Genomic DNA, 21,467 nt, shown 5'->3' on the forward strand with positions numbered 1-21,467 from the left:
ATAATCACCGGTACCACGCCACTTCACTGCCGAAGCTACCTTTATCTAGACATCTGCGCCTGCCAAACCACAGTTTTGAAAATATCAGCGTAACTCTTTTGCAGTCCTGTTTCTCAAACAGACGCGAGCGCGAACAGCGTGAGGCATATTTTATTTTCAAATTTCGAACATTAGCAGCCGGCATCAACGAGGACCCCGGAAAACTCAACTGCCCGGAGAAGTAAGCCAGGAGGAAATTGGTGACAAAGATTGATAGCTGGAGACCATGCTTTTTTCTTACTGACTCGTACGTGTACACTGTTCTTTCTTGTTTTTTGTTTTTCTTCTTTTATTCTTTCCTTTTTTTCTTACCTTTTTTTCTTTTTTCCACATGCACATACAAAGTGTTTACGTTCGCCTACCACTTGATGACCATTGAAGAGAAACGGACGAAGATTAAAGGTAAAGAGCCGACCGACCCATTAGGAGGAAACCCTTTCTTTCCGCACGCCATCACGGACCCTCCCGCCACCGCGGCGACAATCTTGGGTGGCCCGACACACGTCGAGAACTGCACAGCACGTGATAAGAACCATATGTGGACGTACACGGACAGTTGGTTTCGTTCTCAGTGTTGATAGTGGTTCTTCCTCTTTTTTACTTTCTCTCTTTTCTTTCTTATTCTTTTCTTTCTTTTTCTTTTTTTCGTCTTTTTTCTTACCCCTTTTTTTCCTTTTTTTAGTTCCCCCTCACTCTCGCAAACATCTTTCAAGGCGAGAGGGACACGGCAGCAACGAAGTTTGGAAGTTCATGTCAGTATAACTCATCCCCTGATGAAGGGAGGACCCCTCGCGAAACTGTTGGGAAACAAATATATTTATCCTTGTTGACAACGCTCCCGTTGTGCCACATATATATATATATATATATATATATATATATATATATATATATATATATATATATATATATATATATATATATATATATATATATATATGTGTGTGTGTGTGTGTGTTGCGTTAGAATCTTGCCTTTTTCATCATGCTCAAACAAGTATTGTTACATTAGGAAACGTTTATGTTTCTTTGTCGGTATTGCAGGGTACTTTTTGCGCTTTCCCCCCACCCTATGTATTACCTTTCCAGTGAGGGTCTTTAGGAGTTCCTTGGAATGAAATTTTAAAAAAGAGAGACATGTACGAGCAAAGTATTTTCACTTGAGATAATAGACAACCATTGTTTTTTTCGTAATTAAGAAATGCTAATACTCCGCCACGTGCAGATATTACAATAAAAAGTTATATGCTGCCATACACCTGATGATTTTTATTGCCAGAATTAGCGTGCCACATGTAGAATAAACCACACCAGTTGAGAGTCAAAGAATATAATTGCGGCACAGACTAAATACTGCCATAGTTGGTTGGTTGGTTCCTCAACACCTTGGCGCAGCCCACCTAGGGGGTTAGGCCATGAATGGGACGGTGCATTGCTTTTTAAATATTCACTTCTTTTGTGAGAAGGTAGGATCAAATAGTTAAAATAGGTAATAATAAAAAGGTGTTAGAGTTCTAAAAAAACTTTGAAAAGAAACCTAATAAACACAAAAAACAAAAAATTACATACAACAACTTAAGTTACTTACTTTTAGCATTCCATTCTTTTAGATTCTCGTAATAAATTTGTAACAGTGTTCCTGGCGAACGCTGTCTTTGTTTTTCGTCTTCTTTTTTGTGTGTCCATGCCCAGGCTCACGCCTTCGCGCACTAAAGAAATAATCAACATTCTCCACCCCCTAAAAGGTGTGAAGTTCAAGTTTTTTAAGACAGTGAAAGCTCAAAGGGGTAGAGATGCTGGACAGCTCTTCGTATGACAGTTCCATTGGCTAGCTTCATTGAACAGGCTCTGACGATCCCATGCCGTCATTGGTGTAGCTCTATGATCCTTCCCGTCCTCCAAAGTTTCCGAGGTCCTTTATCTTCAAAGGCGAGCACTAGTTCCTCTTATTTACCATACTTCGTATCTTGAGCTTGAATACTGACGTGGTGCGCAGAACGGAGGCTCAGCAGATACTCTTTTCTCTATTTTCTCCAAAAGTGTTCAATTAACTGTGCGCAATGCATCCATCTTCTTGTAAGTGAGGCTTACGAGCTTGAAAGGTTAACTTCTGGTTGGTTGTAAGGAATACTATTGATTCTGTTACCAGTCAAGAAATGGGCTGGTGTCAGTACTTTAATTTCTTGTGTGGACGATGATAAGTATGCGAGAGCCTCGAATTTACCATGGCTTTTACCTCGTATAGCACTGTGGTCAGCTCTGCAGACGTAAGCCTTTACTGGCCAAGAATCTTCCGTAGAGAATACTTCACTGTCCTGACCATTCTTTCCCAGAAGCCTCCCCACCACGCTGCCTTTTCTGCAATGAACTTCCATTGGAGCCTTCTTTGAGAGCAGTATTCTTGAAATTTACCATTGAATAACAAAGTTGATAAGCAGGCGATTTGCTTCGAAGTCTTCCTCAAGGTTTGTGCATTGTCGGTAAATATGACACCCGGCCATCCACGGCAGGAGGTGAACCTACTAAAAGTCAGCATCAAACTTTCAGCTGATACATCCGAGATCAACTCCAGGTGTATAGCTCTTTTGACAGCGCGCGTGAACAGAGCAGTGTAACTCTTTTAAAATGAATTGTCATTTTTTCACGTACAGCGGACCGGCGATATCTATTCTCACAGTTTGAAAAGAATCGGCACGACACACTCATTTTCGTGGTAACAGTGCCACGGAGGCACTCACTGGTTTAGCTCTGTACTTCGCACATAAGTTGCATCCCCCAATAACTTTCTTCACGAAATCTCGGCCTTGGGGTACCCAAAAGTTTTCTCTAATTTCTGTTAGCGTGTCTTGTACACCTCTATGAAGAATGCGCCGATGACAGGCTCGGACGAGAAGCTCAGTGAAGTGATGATGCAGAGGCAAAAGAACAAGATGTTTCACCATTTTAGTATCTGGTGCTAGTTGTAGCCTGCCTCTTATACGCAGTCGCCTTTCCGCATCCAGTGAAGGATGGAGTGTGGTGACATTGGAACGTGGATTTAAGAATTTACCTTTGTCGAGTTCGTTAATCTCTTGCAAGTATGCTTCTTTTTGCGTTACTTTATCCAATATTCTTCAGCCTTATTCATGTCTTTGTCTGTTATGTTCAATAATTTCTCCCGACGGCGTGGATTCCTACAACTCTCAATGATTATGAAGACCCACGCTCTAATTCGCAGGACTCGTGTAAGACTGGAGTATCTTTCCAGGTACAATATTGGAGAAAACGTCTTCACATGTAGAACTTGCACGACGCTCGGGTCACCGAAGTCTTTTTCCCCACCTTTCGCATTCAGTGCGTTTCTCGGCCATGCTGCTTCCTCCCCTTTTAGCCATGATAGACCCTGACGCCATAGTTCGTCACGGATCGGTGCTTGCAACGATGTGCCCCGCGTAAAATAATCTGTGGGATCATTCCCAGGACAATGTCGCCATCAATTTTTGTCAGACCTTTGTTGAAATAATGATACTCTGTTGCCTACAAACTGTTGCCTTTGCGATTGCACTTCTCGGATCCAATGTAGGGCGACGGTATAATCAGCCCAGAAGGTCACGTTTATATTGTGTTGAAATGACTCGAGGGTCTTAATAAGGAACGTCGCCAGCCTAGTTGCAAGCACTGCCACATGGAGTTCGAGTCTCGGTAGCGTACCTGTCTGTAAAGGTGCGACTTTTAATTTGGCCATGAGCGGGGCTGTAGCGCCGTCTTTTTTGTCCAACATATCTCAAATAAGCGCAAGCTTCATAAGCTTTCTGACTGGCAACACAGAACAGGTGTAGTTGTGCAGTTCCATCTACTGTCAAAGCATCCACCCAATGGTTGAAGGCCATCTCATAAATATGTGGTAGTTCCGAGTACCAGTTACTAAATTGTGTATCAAGGTTTTGTGTTAGCTCATCATCTCAATCAACTTTCCTTTTCCACAGCTCTTGAAAAAGTAGCTTAGCTTGGATCAAGAAAGGTTCTATTACCCCTATAGACTCGAATATTCTTGATGCCATCTGTAACACGGATTTCTTGCATGGCTTTCATTTTGTCTGCAAATATTCAAGTTCTGACTTTGAACGAACTGCCATAACTTCTGTGGACGGGTTCCATATAAGCCCTAACGCTTTGATGGAGCCCGAAAAAATGTCAGGTTCTTCGGTCTTAGAAAACAGTGGAAGTAGAGCCGTCGAGTTCGACACCCAGTTTCTTAGGTGCATGCAGACTCCATCAAAAGGTTGGCTTCTCTGTAGATTTGTTGCACTTCTTTCTTCATTCTAGATCCGATGAGAAGATCGTCTACGCAGAAAGATTTCGCTACTATCTTGGCTGTGGACTGTAGTTTGCCCTTTAAAGACTTCAGGTGTAATGCAAAGTGGCATTTAAAAGAAAAGGACTCGCTGCGGTCCCGAAGGGAACTCTGGTCATCCTTCATTCTTCTATTTGAAGTTCTGAAATCTCTGTAGTTGGAATTTCTTTGAACCAGAGAAACCGCAGAGCGTCTAAGTCGTCTTTTCTGATGCTGATCTGTACAAAGGTTTTTTCTATATCGGCCTTTAAAACGATTGGATTCATCCTTGACCGTATGAGAAAAGCCACCATGTCAGTCAGCAGATTGGGACCTTTTTCTAAGCAGTCATTCAGGGAAGAATATTCAGGTGGATATGCCGACGCATTGAAGACCATACGTACTCTTGTAGTCGTAGATTCACTTCGTACGACGGCATGATGCGGCATATAATAAATCCTGGATGATACCTTGTAACTTACGCTAGGTTCGGTAGGTGCCCGTTCAGCGTGTCCCTTTTTCATATAAATGGTTCCAGTCGATGAATATTCAACTGTGAAATCTCAATTTTGCTTCAATTGATTTCCGAACGATAACAATCTCTTCAAAGCTTCCGCTCAATTACTGTCAAGTTTTGTGTTTTTTTTTCATTTCACTTTATTTTTCATTCCAACATGATAGTCCAAAAAACTGTTTCGACCCATAGCCAAAGGCTAGAATAGGATCCAATAATGCGACATAAAAGGGCACAGTATTGTTGAGACGCGTCGCTCGGCAGAGATGCGCAAGTGAACAACTCGCGTCCCAAACAACAACTGACTTTTTATTATCACACTTCCTCACGAAGATAACTTTCTCGTGCGGGCGCATGCGCTCTCTGCACCGCACACAGAAGCACCGCTTTGCATCGCCACAGTACTCCCCCCCTATTGAGTGCGCGCACAACGGCCGCACTCGGACGACCCACTGCTGTTCATAAGTTCATGCGCACCGGGGGTCTCGTACACCGTCCACTCAACGTAAACCATTTTAGGACTTGTTGGCGCTGCGCTACGTGGTCTGCCGGGGGTGCCTGCGAAGATGGAGCTCGAGGTGGTGCAGGTTCTTCGCTGTCAGAGTCCACGTGTGCTAATTTTACGCGGTCTAGAGAAACCACGTCGTGACGACCACCTCTGTCAATTGTAATGTGCTTGTCTGCCCGTCGCAGCACCTTGAAAGGCCCGTCGTACGGGGGCCGGAGTGGAGGCTGTACGGCGTCGTGCCTCACAAACACGTGAGAGCAAGAGGAGAGTTCCCGGTCCACGTAGACTGGCCGGGCTGCGGGCGGACGCGGAGGAACAGCGCGTAGCTTGCTCATGATGTCTCGCAGTCGCACGGCGTAGTCCGCGTTCGCGTACACGTTTTCATCTTTACTGGTAGTGAAAAACTCCCATGGGAGGCGAAGCGTTGTTCCGTACACCAGTTCAGCGGAGCAGCATCCAATATCTGCTTTCAGAGCCGTCCTAACGCCCAAAAGAACAAACGGCAGTGCCTCTACCCAACTGTGACTCGTAGTAGCCGTCAGGCTCGTCTTCAGATGGCGATGAAACCTTTCCACTATACCGTTGCTTATCGGATGGTAGGCAGTTGTTCTGATGCGGTGAGTACCCAAGAGCCGGTTGACGCTTGCGAACAGGGCGGACTCAAACTGTGTTCCGCGATCCGTAGTCACGGTTGCCGGCACTCCAAAGCGGGCCACCCAGTGGAAGATAAATGCGCGGGCGACGGTATCAGCAGTCATGTCTGGAATGGGCATGGCCTCCGGCCATCGCGTGAAGTGATCGATGCAGGTTAGCAAGTAGCTTTGCCCCTGGCACAACGGCAGTGGTTCCGCAATGTCAACATGCACATTGGCAAATCGACATTCCGGCAGAGGGAAGGATCCCAAGGGGGTCACAGTATGTCGCTGAACTTTGGAGCGCTGGCATGCGATGCACTCTTGTGTCCAGTATCGGACATCCCGGTTTATTCCTGGCCACACGAACCTCGCTGTGCATAGCCGTTGCGTGGCTCGAATCCCGGGATGCACCAGGCTGTGCAGCAAGTCAAAAATGCTGTGATGGAGGTTCGAGGGGACGAACGGTCGGGCCTTGCCTGTAGACATGTCACAGCATACGGATCCTGTGGGTTCTGCCAACCATTGCAGCTTCAAGGCGCTGGTTAAAGACGTCAGTATACGCTTCAATTCTCCATCACTGAGTTGATGTCGTAAGTGTGGTGAAGTCCACGCCGCTCGGAAGGCTGATGGCATTCACTAGACCGCGCGAAAGAGCGTCGGCAGCAGCATTATCCGTGCCACTAACATGGCGTATATCTGTCGTGAATTCTGCGATGTACGACATTTGGCGGAGCTCCCGTGCCACGTGCGCACCAGAATCGGAGTTCGCGCGCAATGCGTAGGTGAGTGGCTTGTGATCCGTGAGCACGAAAAATTCTTGTCCTTCCACATAATGTCGGAAATGCCGGATAGCCGCGTACATGGCCAGGAGTTCCCTACCGAAGGTGCTGTACCTTCGTTCGGACGGGCTCAGTTTTCTGGAGAAGAAAGAAATTGGTCGCCACACTCCGCTCACCCTCTGCTGCAACACGGCTCCAATCGCTGCATCGGAGGCGTCCACCATGACGCACTGAGGAACACCCAGCTGCGGGTACGTGAGCATGGTAGCATTTGCGAGAGCTTCCTTCATCATCCGGAATGCTTGTGTGGATTGGTCGTTCCACTGAATGGCAGTTGCCTTAGATCCAGATGCCGCAAGTAGGCTGTGGAGAGGGTGAAGGATGTTGGCGCATTTCGGGATAACCTACGGTAGAAATTCACGAGTCCCAGGAACTCTCGAAGCTGGCGGAGGTTTTTCGGCTGTGGAAACTGCCGTACTGCTTCCACCTTGTCCTTCTGGGGCTGTACTCCAGCACTTGAAATGCTGTGGCCCAAAAATGATAGTGTCGGTACCCCAAACACGCACTTTGACGTATTGATAACGATGCCGTTCTCTGTCAGTCACTGAAGTACGTAGCGCAGATGCCGCTCGTGCTCTTCAGGAGTGCTGCTAGCATTCAGAAGATCATCGAGGTATACCTTGCAAAAGTCGAGGCCACGGACAACACCATCCATAAACCGTCGAAAAGTTTGGCCGGCGTTGCGTAAGCCGACAGGCATGCGTAGGAACTCGAACATTCCGAACGGCGTTGTTATTGTGGTCTTGGGGATATCCTCCGGTGCTACGGGTATCTGATGATATGGTCGCACTAGATCTATTTTAGACAAAATGGTAGCACCATGCAGGAATGAGGTCATGTCATGAATGTGCGGGACTGGGTAACGGTCTGGCACGGTTACCCGGTTCAGCGCTCGATAGTCCCCGCAAGGGCGCCAATCACCGTCTGTTGATTTTGGGACCATGTGAAGAGGTGACGAATATGGGCTGGATGAAGGACGTACTATCCTGAGTTTCATCATGTGGGCAAGCACCTGTCGAGCCAACCGCAGCTTCTCGGGTGACAGGCGCCGTGGTCGCGCATAGACCGGTGGGCCTGTGGTTTCGATGTGATGCAGGACGCCGTGCTTTACTTCTGGAAATGCCTGTGGCTGTCGTGTCAGCTCTGGGAACTCTTGTAGTATTGCGGTGAAGTACGCTTCTCCAGCTGGACTGAGCAAGGCCGGGCTGATAGGGGGGTGCCAACACGGCGTGCCTTGTACCGCTACCCGAGAAACGGGATCTTGAAGCCGTTTGTTGCGGACGTCGACCAACAGACCGAAGAACTGGAGAAAGTCTGCGTCTCGTATGGCGAATTTGACATCAGCAGCTATGAACACCCAGCTAAATGTTCTGCCGAAACCGAAGTTCAGCTACAGTGAACGATGGACATATGTTGTTATCACCGTGATAATGACAGCTTGCAAGAGCGATGTACTAGGTTTCTTTCTTTCAGCTTGTGACGCCGGTATAACGCTCACCTCGGCGCCTGTGTCCACTAAGAAACGTACTCTGTTGTTGCGGTCAGCAATAAAAATTACTGAGGGACGACTTGGAGGCAACCTAGTAGCACTGGTCGCCCTCAGTGCCTGCCGCGGCTGTTTCCCGAGTGCGCGCACGGTGGGACACATTTACGCGCACTACTTCCGAACCTCCGATAATACCAGCAGATATGCTCGTGCTGCTCTTGCGATAGCAGCGTGTTAGGCTCGGTTATCGTTTGCGCCCTCCTGCTAGCGTGCAAAGCTGATACTGTTTCGGCAAGTCGAGCAATCTCCTCACGCATCTCTTGAAGTTCGTTTAGAGGCTGTTGCGCTTGCACGGCAGCCATGGATGTGGGCGGTGTCATTGCTACCAGTTTGTCAGCAAGTTCGGCGGCTGCAGTTAAATCCTTGTGCTCTGAGGCCGCGATGCCCATGCGGACGCCTGAAGGCAACTTTTGCAAAAAAAGTTCTCGGAGCAATACTCCATTTATCGTGTTTGATGTTCCGCCAAGCAACTGTTGCATGCGCCGTAAAAGCTGACTAGGAGTACGGTCACCGAGTTCCGTGCCGCGAAGCAATTGCTGCAGTCGTTGTGGTTCGGAGGGCGTAACTCGGCGAATAAGGGTTTCTTTTAGCGTTGCATATGCGTTTTCGACAGGTGGTGTGAGCAACAGATCCCTGATTTCACTGACTATGGCGGGCGGCAGACTGCTGACTACGTAGTGGTATTTCGTAAGGTCTGCGGTGATTCGTCTGGCTGCGAACTGAGATTCCACTTGTATGAACCAAAGTGCGGGGTCCGCAGTCCAAAAAGGGGGCAGCTTACCGTCGACTGAGGAGACTGTCGGAGGGGCGTCGGTCGAGGACGTTGAATCCATATTGCGGCTGGTTCGACACTGCGGTCGCTATGTCTGTATTCCGAGTCCGGGTCACCAATGTTGAGACGCGTTGCTCGGCAGAGCTGCGCAAGTGATTAACTCGCGTCCCAAACAACAACTGACTTTTTATTATCACCCTTCCTCTCGAAGATAACTTTCTCGTGCGGGCGCATGCGCTCTCTGCTCCGCACACAGAAGCACCGCTTTGCGTCGCCACAGTATCCAGACGATAGCACAAGGCAACCATAGCACATGTAGCAACACAATAGAACAAGGCATTGAACCAGGATACAAGATGCAAAACATTGCGGATATAGTAAAGAAGGTTAGGCATTTTACAGACATATATATTCAGATACTCGAACTTGGGTAAGATAACAAGAACATGTAATTTTTATACACAAAGAAAAGAAAGGCAATGAGTAATACCATGAGTCTTTCCATGGGAGACTGCCTTCATAGCGACCATATACAAGTAAGAGTCTTCTCTGAAACTCTTCCAGGACTGATGCATTGCGTTTGGCTATGCTGTCATCGTCTGGTAGGATTGCAATACTCCGAAGTTCCCAGAACTTTCGTTGAACCTTGTCAGTCATTTCAGTCGAAGTGTTCACACGTAGTACGCTGACTAAGCTGGCTAAGTTAACCGATGTACTAAAAAAGAGTGGTCCTTGGGACATCCCTCCGCAGGTAGAACCAAGGGAGACCAAGTAACTGTTTGCAGAGTAACGCTGAATCTCTCCAGTCATAAACTTCCACAAGTTATCTGCTCCGAATAAGAAACTTACTCTGGGTACAGCGGCCATTCCAGGTGAAAATAGCTTCTCACCGATTGGGCACCCACTGTATTCTATCTCTTTTGTGAATTCATGCTTTACTGGTACCTGAAATACGTCGTTGCAAATGAATGGAATTTCTATAGGTTAGATGAAGTGCTCCAGATTGTCGTACTGACTATGCAGACAAATTTCTACGGCGTGGTGCAGCCTTGAAAGGGATCCTGCCTCTCCAAAGATGTTGATACTCAGGCTCATTTTACCTAGCTCTTTCAACCCGAGAGTCTTCGAAACATCTTCACGTATAAATGATCGTTGGCTGCCACTGTCTGCTATGCCATGGAAGTAGGCACACTTGGCGGGCCCTATAACCCACAATCGAAAGGTTTGCACAATTTCTGTGCCTATACTTGTGTTGGAACTTGTATGAAGGCTGTTCGTTGTGACGGTACTTGGGTTGCTTGTATGTTTTGCCTTCTTAGGCATCCATGTCAAGTCATACATTCAAAAGACATGTGTTTCTTTGCACTTTCCGCGTCGTATTATTCGCCGGCAGGTTTTGGCGCGGTGACCTACCTTGGTGCAACGAAAGCAGCGCTTTTCGGCCATGAGCTTCTTCAGCTTTGCCTCCCTGGTTACATTGCCGGTACACTCTTCAGTAATGTGTTTCGATGAACTGCAAAAGATGTACACCTTGTTATCTATCTTTGATGACGTGCATAGAGCTGCCGCCGTCGGTGGCTGGAACGAGGAAGCATTTTTCAATCCATGTCGGACGTATCTCTTGTCTATACTTTCATTGCTTCTGCATCACTCACGACTTTCTAGTTACCCTTGAAGGTACTTGAGTAGATCTTTCAAGTCATCGTCTGTGCAAATGTTCCGGCTCATTTTACGTGCCCAGTTACAAGATGATGTACGCCTCGTCATATACCGCTGTTATTCAACAACGATGTCTGTCGGCAAAGCTCTGAGTAAAATGTCGGTCATCATAGTCGCGTAAGTAGAAGAACTAACGTTGAGGCCTTTCAGTCCACGTATGTTACACGGGACGAAGTCTACAAAGTCTTCAATCCCTGGACGTTATTGGAGCGCGTGACGTCCGGTAGTTCTCGTAAGCGTCACAGGTGCTCCTGAACGATGAGACGCTGGTCCCCAAAACGGCTTCTGGGGATGTGAATGACATCATCATAACACTCTTCAGTCGCTTGAAGGTCTTCGATCACTGTTGCCCTATACCACTTAATATGTTTCTTAAGTAATGAAACTTCTCTCCCTTCGTGAGCCATTTATTAAGGTGAACAGATGCCTTAAATTGTTTCCAGAATCCAGGATCCCTGCATATTTCTCCGGAGAATGCTTGCAACTGAAGCTCTGGTAGCCTTATGGATCGTTGGGTACGCGTCTCGTCCTGCTGTTGAACAATAGGCGTTGCTATCAGTGGCGCGGAGATAAACAGAGACCGATTAAGTTGCAGTTGCGCCTGTCTAGCCTTCAATTCTCCGAGCGTTCCTCTAGCATCATCTTGATACCTCATGAACGATTTCAATTCCGTGGTGAATTCATCGTCAGTGACGTACTCCTCTATCAGCTGAGTCAACTTGCCTAATTCGTCGTTGTTCGCTTCCAGTCGATCGACTAGTTCGCTATGAAAGCGATGTTGTCACTTTCTAAAACACTCTTAGCCTCGTTGATGAGGCACGTATTAATTTGTCGACGCGACGTAGGCTTTTCTAGGTGGTTCATTGTCTCTCTCGCGGTAGTGATTTTTCTTGCTCACCTTCTCATTCGTAGCGTGGAACTGGCTTTCACTTGCATTAGTGAGGCTACTAGAAATCACAGTCCGTACCCGACTTTCTGTTGCACAGGTGAACGTGTCGGCATATCTTTCACCGCCGGCGTTCGGAAAAGTCCTTCGCTTGCTTTCCGAAAGGCTGTCTTCCAGTAGAGGGTTCCTGGCGTGAATTCCCAACGGGTTTTCCGCACCACTTGTAGAATGAACAACACCAGATGAGAGTCAAAGAATGTATTTGCGGCACAGACTAATTACTGCCATAGTGTTCCTGGCGAATGCTGTCGTTGTTCTTCGTCTTCTTTTGTGTGTGTCCATGCACGGGCTTGCGCCTTTGCGCAATAAAGAAGTAATAAAACGCACATGCGTCGCCTAGGACGGAAACGTTTCTAGAGCAACTATTCTAGATGCAGGGTTAAGGAGAGCTACATGAACTGCGGTACATGCAAGCATGAGTGGTGTTCTTTTTCTAGAGATAAGACCTTTTAATGTGCCTTACTGACTTTTCGATACAACACAGGATACCAATACCCTGCTCAGAGGCAGTTCATTCGCTGGCTGTGTTGTCACCTTGGTAGAAGCCATAGCTTGACATTGCCATCATGCGTCGAGGCCAAAACTCAATGGACATTTCTGCAGAGACTACAATAAGAATTACACGTGCTTATTAAGAGAAGAGTGCGAACAAATTAGCAGCTTGTGCAAACAGTGCTCTCAGTGTTTGTACAGGTGTGCTCCATTAGGCATGACGATCAGCCGTGTAACTAAACCACTAGAACTGTATATTCTTTTTGTCAATTCTTTTCATTCTATGAGTATGCATGTTGGCAGTTCGTCAGTCAGCGGTGCGTCATTTGGAAAAAAGTTATATCAAGGCATTGTGCTGCACTGCTGAACTGTTTCGATTGTAGTAGTATTGTGATTATAGTTGAGAACCCAGACCGTGCCAGGGTATTCCAACTTAGGCGCAATGAGTTTTTTTTTCAATGCATAACTTTTTGTTTCCGGGAGTACCACCTCATTTAGTTTGTATAGCAGAATACAATGTCTCTGCAAACAAGAAGCTCTTATCATCATCATCATATTTTATTTCCTTAAAGCTCCACAAGGGGGTATTACATAAGGGGTGGATGTACAGGATATAAAAACATTTGCCACATAAGGGGTTGGTATACAGGATATAAAACTTTTGCTACATTCAAAGTATAAAATATTGCTACATACGTGTGGGTATATACATTGCCATAAAGTTTCACTGACAGAGATGAGTTGTTACATTTTTAGCGAAAGTTGATGGGCAGGTGATTGTGACGACGTGGTTTGGGAGGTTGTTCCAGTCCTTCACAGCACGCGGAAAGAAGGATGCGGAGAAGGTAGCAGTCCTAGTGCGGTAACGGGAGACTTGGAGGGGGTGGCTGGTGCGGTGCGAAATGTACGTCGGAGGGATGACGTATGAAGGATGGTTAAGGGGCGAACGAAACAGCTTATGAAACAGGGAAAGAGTGGCTATGCGGCGTCGAAGGGCAAGTGGCTGCAATCCAGATTGGGCTTTTAAGGATGAAACACTGATGTTATAAGAATATGACGAATGTATGAATCGGACTGAGCGATTTTGAATTGATTCAAGGTCATTGATTAGGTAAATTTGAGGTGGATTCCATATAGCAGAGGCGTATTCCATTTTACGTGTTGAGGTGCGCAACGCAGATGACGTTTCACGAATCCCAATATTTTGTTTGCAGATGAGATAATGTTTGTGACATGCGCATTCCAAGTTAGATAGGCGGACAGTGTGACACCTAGATATTTAAAACACTGTACTATTTCTAGAGCGGCGTTAGTGATTTGGTATGGGAATAGGAAAGGATTTTCGCGGCGAGTGAATGAGAACCTTACACTTGTTGGGGTTAAGTTTGAGAAGCGAATTGTCACACCATTCTTGAATGTTGTTCAGATCGTGTTGTAGGGTTAGTTGACCGGAAGCATTAGTTATTGTATGGTAGATCACGCAATCGTCGGCGAACATGCGGATTTTGCAAAACACAGTTAGTGGTAGGTCATTAATGTAGATTAGAAATAGCAAGGGGCCAAAGACGCACCCTTGCGGTACTCCTGACGTTACTTCGAGAGGTTCAGAGGATTCATTATTTACGTGTCGAATTGAGAATGATTAGCTAAAAAAGATTTAATCTATCTTAACAAGTTAGGGTCAAGATTTAGCCTGGATAACTTCTGTATTACTTTGTTGTGTGGAACTGTATCAAATGCTTTTGCGTAGTCAAGGAAAATGGCGTCAGTCTGAAAGTTGGTGTCAAGATTTATATGTATGTCGTGAAGAAAGAGTGCTAATTGTGTTTCACAGAAAAGTTCCTTGCGGAAGCCATGCTGACAGGTGTGAAAGAAACTATTGGAATCGAGGAAGTTGATAACATGAGAATATATGACATGTTCCATGATTTTGCATGGGATGCTTGTTAATGAAATGGGACGATAATTGAGTGGGGAGTTGCTGTCGCCTGCTTTGTAGACTAGAACGACCTTACTAATTTTCCAGTCATTCGGAAGGTCGCCGGTGCTGAGTGACTGTGAGAATATGAGGTGCAAGTATAGTACAATTGTATCGGTAATGTTCTTTAACAGTTTAGAATTAATTTCGTCAACGCCACATGACGAGGAAAGTTTAATGTTTTTTATTAGAGAAGAAATGCCGTCTGCGGAAAATGCTAGCGCAGGCATGCTGGAACCTATCAGGGTGTTTGTGGGTACGGAAGGCATACTAGGTTCTCTGGTGAACACCGACGAGAATGCAATGTTAAAAATATGAGCACACTCGGCATTTGTGGTCACTTCACCGGATTCGTTAGTAAGGGAGATAGTGCGAAATGGTTTTGGATTGACGGTCTGCCAAAATTTTTTTACGTTATCACTTAGCATGTTGGGCAGGTTCGTGTTAAAAAATGCGTGCTTGGCGTTGCGAATTGCTGTAAGATAGTCATTTTCGGTGGAGTAGTATTTATCCTATGCGCATGGCGTTCCTTTAGATTTTGCCTGCCGGAAAAGGCGTTTTTTCTTGTTGCTTAGTCGCTTTAATGTTTTAGTATACCAGGGCTTTTGCTGCGCGGCACGAAATGTGGTCTTCAGAATAAACTTATTTTTTAGTTCAATAAGTTTTTGTTTAAGAGCCATCCAATTTTCATTGACGGATGGGCTACGGAAATTGGCTTCAAAATCTGGGAAGAAGCTACTGAGTTCGTTGTTAATTTCTTGATAGTTACCTTTATCATATAAACATATTGCTTTGTTTAGCATTTCACGGCGCTCTGGGGAAAATGCGAAATCTGCATGGATAACTTTATGGTCGCTAATTTCATCGAGATAGGTAATCGACGATAAGCTAGAAGGATGGGTGGTTAGAATGAGATCAAGGATGTTTGCGGAATTGGTGGCAACACGTGTTCGCTCTGATACAAGTTGTTATAAGTTAAAGTTGAAACAAGCATCTAGAAATTCTCTCGAGTCTTTCTGGTTTCCTTGTGCGGTTGTTCCGGTTGGCCAGTTAATATTAGGAAGGTTAAAGTCACCAAACAGAAAAATATGGGCATTCGGGTGGGCTTTGGTGAGCGCATTTAGTATATCGTTAAATTTGTTTGCGAAGTCTGGATTTGCATTCGGTGGTCTGTAGCAGACACCAAGCAGTATTGTGAGGGGTGAAGCCCGGCATTGTAGCCATAAGATTTCTATGTCAGATGCTATGTTGATTACGGAACATGATAATTCCGGGCCGACGGCGATCAGTACGCCTCCTCCGCGAGTGCATTCGCGATCTTTTCGGTATAAGTGAAAGTTAGGAAGATCTGCAAGAACTTCAGTGTCCGTCACGTCATCGGTAAGCCACGTTTCTGTTAATACAACAAGATTGGCATTGGATGACGTCACAAGGCTAGATACTTTTTCTCGTTTCGGTAGAAAGCTGCGTATGTTAGTAAAGATTACAGATAAGGAAAGATTGTTTTGTGCTAGATTTCGGGGGCGGTTCATAACTTTCTTCGTTCAAGGGATTTGCTATGCGGTTTCTTTTACAGTTTGTGAAGCATTGTCGAAAATGTAACGTTTTGAGCCCATATGAAGGACTTTATAACGTATCTGAAACTTTGCTGATTCTGCTTTCGCGAAATTAACTAAGTGTCGGCGAGCGGTTCGGACAGACTGGGAGAAGTCTTCGTCGATGCTGAAGTCCGTTTCTCTCAGCATGGGTGCATTTGTAAGTACGGCCTCTTTGATTTTATGGAAGGTGAACTTTGCTATCATAGGGCGGTTGCGATTAGTGGCATGGCGTCCGAGGCGATGTGCGCGATCTATTTTTTTTTGGGTAGATGACTACTTGGAGGTGTTCACGGCAGTGTCTGATAATAAGCCCTTCTGCTTCTGTATTTGTTTCGGCTGGGTTAGGATCGGGAAGGTTGTAGAATATTAGGTTATTACGTCGTGAGCGGTTTTCTGCGTCGTCTAATTTAGCCTCCAGTTTGGAGACCAAACGGTTCATTTCAGTTGCGCCCGTACGGATCACTTCAAGATCTGCATGTAGAGGCGACAGGTTCTGGTAGTGGTTTTCTACTTCAGTCATGCGTTTACTTAGGTCAGTTATGGTTTGGTTGGTTGTCGATAGCTGGTTTTTAAGTTCTTGCACCTCAGTGAGAACTGCAGCTTGCCCAGCGGAAATTTTTTGTAGTTCGGTGAGGATGTCTTGCATTTCTGGGCCAGGATTAGTCTCGACATCACCGGACAATAATAACAGTAGAGAGGAGGTGGTATGGGCGCACTCAAGGATAATTTCACAAAGGCACTGTGGGCTCGGCAGCTGCACCAAGTAGTAGTTACTTGTCTTTTTAGAAAATAGGCTATTGTACACACTAACCTGCATGACCAGGGCGAAGCGGTAAGTGCGCTGCAACGTGGCACAGCTGCCTAGCCCACGAAGTGCTGCCGACGGGCGTTGCTCTTTTTATAGCTGGGGGGAGCGATGATGTTGGCTCCGATGGTGCTGTCCAGGTTGAAGTGAGGGCTGGGGGGTCCGGTAGTGTTGTTGCCAGCAGTGGTGCAGCCGCGATGATTGCGTATTGGCGAGCACCTGCCTCGCTTTCGCAAGGTGGCAGCGTCCCATTCCAAGAAAAATCCAACGGAGGATTCACCAGGGCGGGACGCAGTAGGTGCAGGACCATTGCCAGGGATACCTGCATGACCAGGGCGAAGCGGTAAGTGCGCTGCGACGTGGCACAGCTGCCTAACCCACCTTATGTTAGCGATAAGAAAATACCAGCAGAGGTTGTTAACTATCTTCGCTTCATAATACTTATACTCAATTTCTTCAACTTTAAGATTAGCTGAAAAACAACAGGAAGACAACCATACCAGTGTCATCTCTGTTATATGCATGTCTATAACTTTTTATTCTGCCTTGCCTCATGTCCCACTGTTTAAACAATAAAAACTTTTCATGGAGGTCCATATTCAAGAGTGTTCCTGATCATCTCGACAAGCAGGCTAATGATATTACATCCAGTGAGATGCGAATGAGCGACCTTGAACTGACTCTTTTTATTACTAAGGATGCCATAATAAAACTAAAAAAACAGTAGTAATCCACACTACTTTGTAGCAGCCCAGAAGGAACTGGGAAACAACGCGAGTGGTGAATATTACTAAAACAGAGGCTGCTTAGCGCTAATTGTGTCGATTCTAATGTCCGGATCGGGGCCGCTTCATTTGTTTTTCTCAGGTCTCTTTTTTTTTCTTCCTTGCCTCTACTATCTATCTCTTTTGTTTTCGCTTCCTGTTTTGATGCCTGTTCTTCTCTTTTTATTTGTATTTATTTCCGTTTTTACTCTTACTTTTTTCACTCTCTCCCTATTGCTTGCTTGCATACTGTTTTTTTTTAATTTTTGATACGCGGTTTTGCTGGCGTTACACAAAGAGACGACAGTCGAGTAAAGCCCAGGAGCATAAAGGGACCGCCACTTAGTATCAACATCAAGCTACTCGAAGAACAAGACAAACAAAGCTTCTTTTTGCGCGGGCGCATGCAAATAAGATTCATAAAATTATGGAATGCGTGGTTTTGTCTGTGTAAATGCCAAGCGATGATAGCATACGGTGACAGCACACAACAGCCTGGGCCCTTGAAGTGTTCTGAACTTTAAAAGAGGTGGCTACGTGCTGTTTTAAGCATAAATATAGCTCATTGTGGACACTCACAGTGAAGTTATTTCCAGGCCCCGCCGCGGTGGTCTAGTGGCTAAGGTACTCGGCTGCTGACCCGCAGGTCGCGGGTTCGATTCCCGGCTGCGGCGGCTGCATTTCCGATGGAGGCGGAAATGTTGTAGGCCCGTGTGCTCAGATTTGGGCGCACGTTAAAGAACCCCAGGTGGTCGAAATTTCCGGAGCCCTCCACTACGGCGTCTCTCATAATCATATGGTGGTTTTGGGACGTTAAACCCCACAAATCAATCAAAGTTATTTCCAGGGGTCAGTTCTGTGATCGTAGAAAAGTCAGTTCTTAATCTGTGCTTAGCAGAAGAAAGAATGTTGTTAGCTCTTAATAACTTCACGATGTCACTCGCAACAATATGGTCAAGAATCTTTGAGCAGAAGGAAGCTGAAAGATTGCAATCGAGAATTGGCAGTCAGCACAGCATCTCCTTTTTAGTGTACGGGTCCCACACGTGCCGTTCGTCAGTGAATCGTTTGATATTAGGATGAAAAAAATGAAAAACAAAAAGCTTACGAAGAAGTTGCTTAATGTTTCATCGTACAGACGAAGGCACAACCTGCAGGGTTATCGGGACAAGATAATCTTGTGTCTTATACCTGGTCGTGATACAATGTACATTTATAGTCGTATCAAAGTGCAGGGTCAACACTCTTTTGAAAGAATGAAAAGCACCTTGTGAATAAACATTCAGACGTTCCGCAATGCAATTTTTGTCACACATTTTAAGACCATCAATTTCAATCTCATTACCAGATGTTTCTTCTGGTTCAATAGATTGCAGAATTTCTTAAGAGGTTTTTTTAGAAGGAAACTCTTGCGCTTCACGACGTTTTATAGTATGTCTAAGGGTAATTTAAACAGTAGTAATACGATTTTTTACGCTTTAATTAAGACATTTAGGCTTCTCTTTAAGTGTATGACTTCTTTTGTAGTTCCGTGTTTGTCAGCCTTGTTAAGTAGGAAATCATCGAGGCTATGTACAGATGAGCTTAAATTAAGCCCAGAAATTCTTACTGTTTTAACCTTCAAAGTTGCTAAACATTAGTTAGGTGAGAGTCGACAACAGTTCCCAACATAGTTCGTTTCCTTGATTGCCACGTCACTTATTCGGCGAAAGGAAAGACTTTAAACAAAGAATAAGGCAAAATAAAAAAGCGTGCGTAGCTATGTATTTACGATGCCACGTGCATTTACTTTATTAATTTAGGCTGATCTGTAAAAGCCAACGCAGGGAATCATATTTAATGTTACGATGAAAGAAAGGAACGTTTTTTCTTATTAGAGCTCTTTTGGTCAAATTTGAAAGCTGCCCGCTGATACAGAGGGTATTATTTATAAATGACATATTCTTTCCCACTAGTCTTACACCGTTTGCACTTGCCAATTACTTCGATGTCGCACAGAATATGGAAACAAGACGAGCAAAGGGGAGACACATAGAGTGCTCTGCGCGTGTCCTTTTTGTTCGTCCTCGTTCGACACGCTGTGAAACATTGAAGTTATGCTGCACCAACTAGCCCAACGTTCAACCAATGCTCTTACATTTTGAGGAAACCAACGATCATCGCTAATGAATGACAAGTTTAGAAAAATTACTAAAGAAATTGAGTAATAGTACTGTGCCCAGAGTGAAGTGGAAAAGTTTGCCGTAAAGTTGCGAAAATTCACTTTGAAATAATAATAATAATAATAATAATAATAATAATAATAATAATAATAATAATAATAATAATAATAATATAATAAAAATATAAAATATATTATTATTAATATTATTATTATTATTATTATTATTATTATTATTATCATATTATTATTATTATTATTATTAGTAGTAGTAGTAGTAGTAGTAGTAGTAGTAGTAGTAGTAGTAGTAGTAGTAGTAGTAGTATATTTTGTTTCTGTACATATAAAACAGGAAGACCGAGGAAATTTGGAGCAGACAGGCTGACAACTTCCACCTTTAGGAGCACAACGCCTGCCTGCTATTTAGGGAAGGAGCGACATAGAGAAAAGAAGAGAAAAAATAAGGAGGGAGACAATGAAAGTAAAAAGGGGGAAAACACACACGCGCTAAAGAAAAAACCTGCTGACAGTCTGATATGTTCGTCTTGTGGCTCCGGTGAGACATTAAAACACGTTATTTTAGAGTGTCCTAAATAATTGTTCAGCGAGCACTACGAGAAAAGAACTATGGACTGATTGGCCTTAGGTGCACGACCCTTGACGATTGCTTGTTCTCAGGAGGATGTGCTTCACAGCGTGACCAGCCTTATAGAGCATTTTTAACTTCAATGAAGAAAATGAACTTCACGTCGAGTTTACAGACATTTTCATGTGACTATTTATTTTTAAAGTAAAATACATCTGAACATGCACATTTTTCCTCGAAGTGGCAAACTTTCCCTTTTCTCACGCTACCCTAAAATTACCCTAATGTCAGAAACTTTCCCTAAGATGGTAGCCAGTTGCGCGGGGGCAAACTCTTACTTTCCGCGAGAGTTTCTCGAGTGACATTTAGGCTCAATTACGGAACAGGATAGGAAAATAGACAGGATAGGATGAGACATGGTGGCGTTGTGTGTGCCTTTAAACTAAGTTTTAAGGAATTCTTGCGCACTGCATACACTATTAGCATGTCTCTCAACATGTGTTTATCTATCTATCTATCTATCTATCTATCTATCTATCTATCTATCTATCTATCTATCTATCTATTTATCTATCTATCTGGTGATTACCCCCTTAACTTGGGTCAAACAAAAAGTTTTATGGGAGAGCAAGATGGTGTGACGAATGAGTCACTGCTGGTGATGACTTATTAAATGAGAGAATCTCGTCGCATACGTAATCAAACGCTTTCTGCCAGACACGCGTGATGCATAGGCATGTATCATAGGTGGGTATGTGCTACAGGTACGCGTATGCAGAGGTTATCGAGAATTTGAAACTACCCACGAACAGCGAGAACAGACATTGGCAATTTTAACCCAAGAACGTTCAAAGAAAGCTGGCAGCAGCAGCATTGGCGTGTCGAATGTCCAGAATGCATGTTAGGGTCCCAGCAAGAATCAAACCCCATCTTTTTGTGAGGCAATCAAGTATTTTACACAAAAGCAGACCTGCGACGCTTTAAGGTGCTCTTAAAGTATAATGAAGTGGCTTTTGCTGCTCCTGCTCACAAGCGCGTTTTATGATCTACGTGTTCAGGAATGAAAGCAGTCGCGTCTTCTTAGCGCTTCTTCATGCAGCACAGTAATTTATTCACGCCAAGTTTAAGATTACACAATCAATAAATTAAGACACATACCGAATATCGTAACACAGTAACCTGGCCAGAATGCTAAGAGGCTTACGCTAATCTTTGAAGTTGCCACGCGCATTTACAAGAATAAACTCGTTCCAG

At 44.9% G+C, this 21,467-nt stretch overlaps 1 protein-coding gene across 6 annotated transcripts in view; it reads right to left on the minus strand.

Annotated features, from left to right (window-relative positions):
• LOC119160779 (retrovirus-related Pol polyprotein from transposon 412) overlaps nucleotides 1-21,467 on the minus strand; it is a 400,026-nt gene that overhangs the window by 36,689 nt on the left and 341,870 nt on the right. For 4 of the 6 annotated variants that reach the window (XM_075880915.1, XM_075880917.1, XM_075880916.1 and 1 more), the window contains one exon: nucleotides 1,007-17,024. In XM_075880915.1, coding sequence (XP_075737030.1) covers nucleotides 5,324-6,640 — 1,317 coding nt within the window. In that variant the 5' untranslated portion in view covers nucleotides 6,641-17,024 and the 3' untranslated portion in view covers nucleotides 1,007-5,323. Of the gene's footprint in view, nucleotides 1-1,006; nucleotides 17,025-21,467 lie in introns of those variants that run through there. The other 2 variants (XR_012887749.1, XR_012887750.1) reach the window with 1 other exon arrangement.

Source organism: Rhipicephalus microplus, chromosome X (genome assembly GCF_043290135.1).
Source record: "Rhipicephalus microplus isolate Deutch F79 chromosome X, USDA_Rmic, whole genome shotgun sequence".
Lineage (NCBI taxonomy): Eukaryota > Metazoa > Arthropoda > Arachnida > Ixodida > Ixodidae > Rhipicephalus > Rhipicephalus microplus.